This window comes from Penaeus chinensis, chromosome 24 (assembly GCF_019202785.1).
Source record: "Penaeus chinensis breed Huanghai No. 1 chromosome 24, ASM1920278v2, whole genome shotgun sequence".
NCBI classification, from domain to species: domain Eukaryota; kingdom Metazoa; phylum Arthropoda; class Malacostraca; order Decapoda; family Penaeidae; genus Penaeus; species Penaeus chinensis.
Genome location: NC_061842.1, coordinates 27,965,461 through 27,967,960, shown reverse-complemented (window position 1 = coordinate 27,967,960; position 2,500 = coordinate 27,965,461). Strand labels below are relative to the sequence as shown.

General features: G+C 46.1%; 1 protein-coding gene across 1 annotated transcript in view; it reads right to left on the bottom strand.

Moving 5' to 3' along the window:
- LOC125038019 (sericin 1-like) overlaps positions 1–2,094 on the bottom strand; it is an 8,226-nt gene extending 6,132 nt beyond the window's left edge. The window contains exons 1-3 of the mRNA XM_047631255.1: positions 1,152–2,094; positions 785–958; positions 100–135 (exon numbers count right to left, since the gene is read on the bottom strand). Coding sequence (XP_047487211.1) covers positions 100–135; positions 785–958; positions 1,152–2,094 — 1,153 coding nt within the window. The remainder of the gene's footprint in view (positions 1–99; positions 136–784; positions 959–1,151) is intronic.
- Positions 2,095–2,500: the final 406 nt, after the last annotated feature.

Genomic DNA, 2,500 nt, shown 5'->3' with positions numbered 1-2,500 from the left:
AAACATCTCGATACCATTTAAGACAAATAATACAAAAGACCCTTTCCAAAAGTCGAGGAAAATAGTAAACAGGTGAGATAACTAGGACTACTAGCTGACTCCTTTGTGACTTAACACTTGTAGAGCCATCTATGTCTGCAATAGATAAACTTGTATTACAGTGGGCATTCCATATATTCTTGCCATACAGGGCGATTGTTTAAGTAGCGCTGCCAAAAAGTGGAAATATGTGAACATCATTTTTTTTTTCCTACATTATTTCTACTATCATTTATATGAAATACTTACTAGTGGATAGTAAATCAACGTAAGAAATGGCATGGAAAACGTTTTTTTAAGTGAATTTATTCTATTATGAAAATATTTTTTATTAAAATCTATACTCTTATCATAAGACGAAATACAAGTTTCTCAACTCCGTCATTATTGCAATATTTGTGAAAGAAGTTCATATTTCAAAGCGTGTATCCATTTTTTTTTTTTTTTTTTTTTTTTTTTTTAATTCTTTAACTCTCTTTCTCTCTCTTTGTCTTTCTTTTTCTCCTTCCATTTTCCTCTCTCTCTGTATCTCTCTTTATATATATATATGTATATATATCTGTGTGTGTGTGTGTGTATGTGTATGTTTGTGTGTGTTTGTGTAAATACATATTCATTTTTATTTGTGTAAATATATGTGTATGTTTTTTTTTTTTTTTTTTTTTTTTTTTTTTTTTTTGTCTTTCACTACTCTACTCAGCTCTGTTTGTATTGTGTGTATGTATAGTAATTGGTTATTTCTTACAGGTTTTGGTCTCGGCACTGGCTGCAGTGGCAACTGCTGTGCCACAAGGATACAATTTGCCTACGCCAGGGCAGCTTGGGCCTGGTGTTCCACTCCCTGCAGCTGCTGGAATCTCTAGTAGCGGAGGACATGGGTCTTTTGAGGATTCCGGTGAGGGGTTCCTGATTGGAGGCCCTGCCGGTGGGTGCCAAGACGGAGAGGTTCTTCATGTTGACGGGAAATGCTATGCCCCCGTAGTTACCAGGAAAGTCTACGTATACGAGTCTCCTGCTCTCCCTCCCGCCCCCGTTGGTCCACCACCAAGAATTCCTCCTCCTCGAGTGGATCATAACATCTTATTTGTTCATCTTCCTGAGGAAGGACCTGCCCCTGAACCATTCATTATTCCTCCACCAAGGACCGAAAGCGTTGTGTACATCCTTAACAAACAGGGTGATCAACAGCAGCGTGTTATTGAAGTACCTGCCCATCCTCCGTCTGATCCTGAGATTTACTTCGTCAACTATGCTGAAGGAGAAAACCCTGCTCTTCCCATCGGCGTGGATCTTCAGACAGCTCTCGGTACTGCTTCTCAGGCTGGAGGTCAAGTCATCGGCGGTTCTGGTCTTGGTGCTGGAGCTGGTGGACTTGACGGAGCCGGTGGATTTGGCGCTGGAGCCGGCGGACTCGGTGGTGCCGGTGGTCTTGGCGCTGGAGCTGATGGATTTGGCGCTGGAACCGGCGGATTTGGCGGAGCCGGCGGACTCGGTGGTGCCGGTGGTCTTGGCGCTGGAGCCGGTGGATTTGGCGGAGCCGGCGGACTTGGTGGTGCCGGTGGATTTAGCGCTGGAGCCGGCGGACTTGGCGGAGCCGGCGGACTTGGCGGAACCGGCGGGCTTGGCGCTGGAGCCGGCGGACTTGGCGGAACCGGCGGGCTTGGCGCTGGAGTCGGCGGACTTGGCGGAACCGGCGGGCTTGGCGGGGCCGACGGATTTGGTGGCGCCGGTGGACTTGGCGGAGCCGGCGAACTTGGTGGTGCCGGTGGATTTGGCGCTGGAGCCGGTGGATTTGGTGGCGCCGGCGGACTTGGTGGTGCCGGTGGATTTGGCGCTGGAGCCGGTGGATTTGGCGGAGCCGGTGGACTTGGCGGAACCGGTGGTCATGGCGCTGGAGCCGGCGGACTTGGCGGAACCGGCGGATTCGGTGGTGCCGGTGGTCTTGGCGCTGGAGCTGATGGATTTGGCGTTAGCTTCACTGGCGATAGTGGCGAAGATTTTAGCGGCTTTGCTCAAGGTCCTCACTTCGATGACGGACCCTCCGGAGAGGCCCATGGCAGCTTGTCAGTTGTCGCCACTTCGCCCTCAAGGCAGTACTCGCTCCCTTAGAAAGAGGGAGTTCATGCCTGATATGTTCTATTTACAATATTACTTGTTTTTATTCTTTCAACTAATAGTTACGTTTTCTTAAAGTTACGTTGTATATTTTCCTACTAATAGTTTATATTTTCTCTAAAATAAAATATTTATTATGACAGACTGTTTTCATACATTTAAAGATGTATGTTAAGTCACCATACACGAAAAATATTGGGTGCAATTTTTTTTTTTTTTTTTTTAATATTGCTTGAGGGGTGTGGGAGGCGAGTTTTATCTACATATACGATTTTACTTTGCATGTTATATAGTTTTCCTCATTGACAAGAACTTGAATGTCTACTAGTTAATTTATTACCTAGAG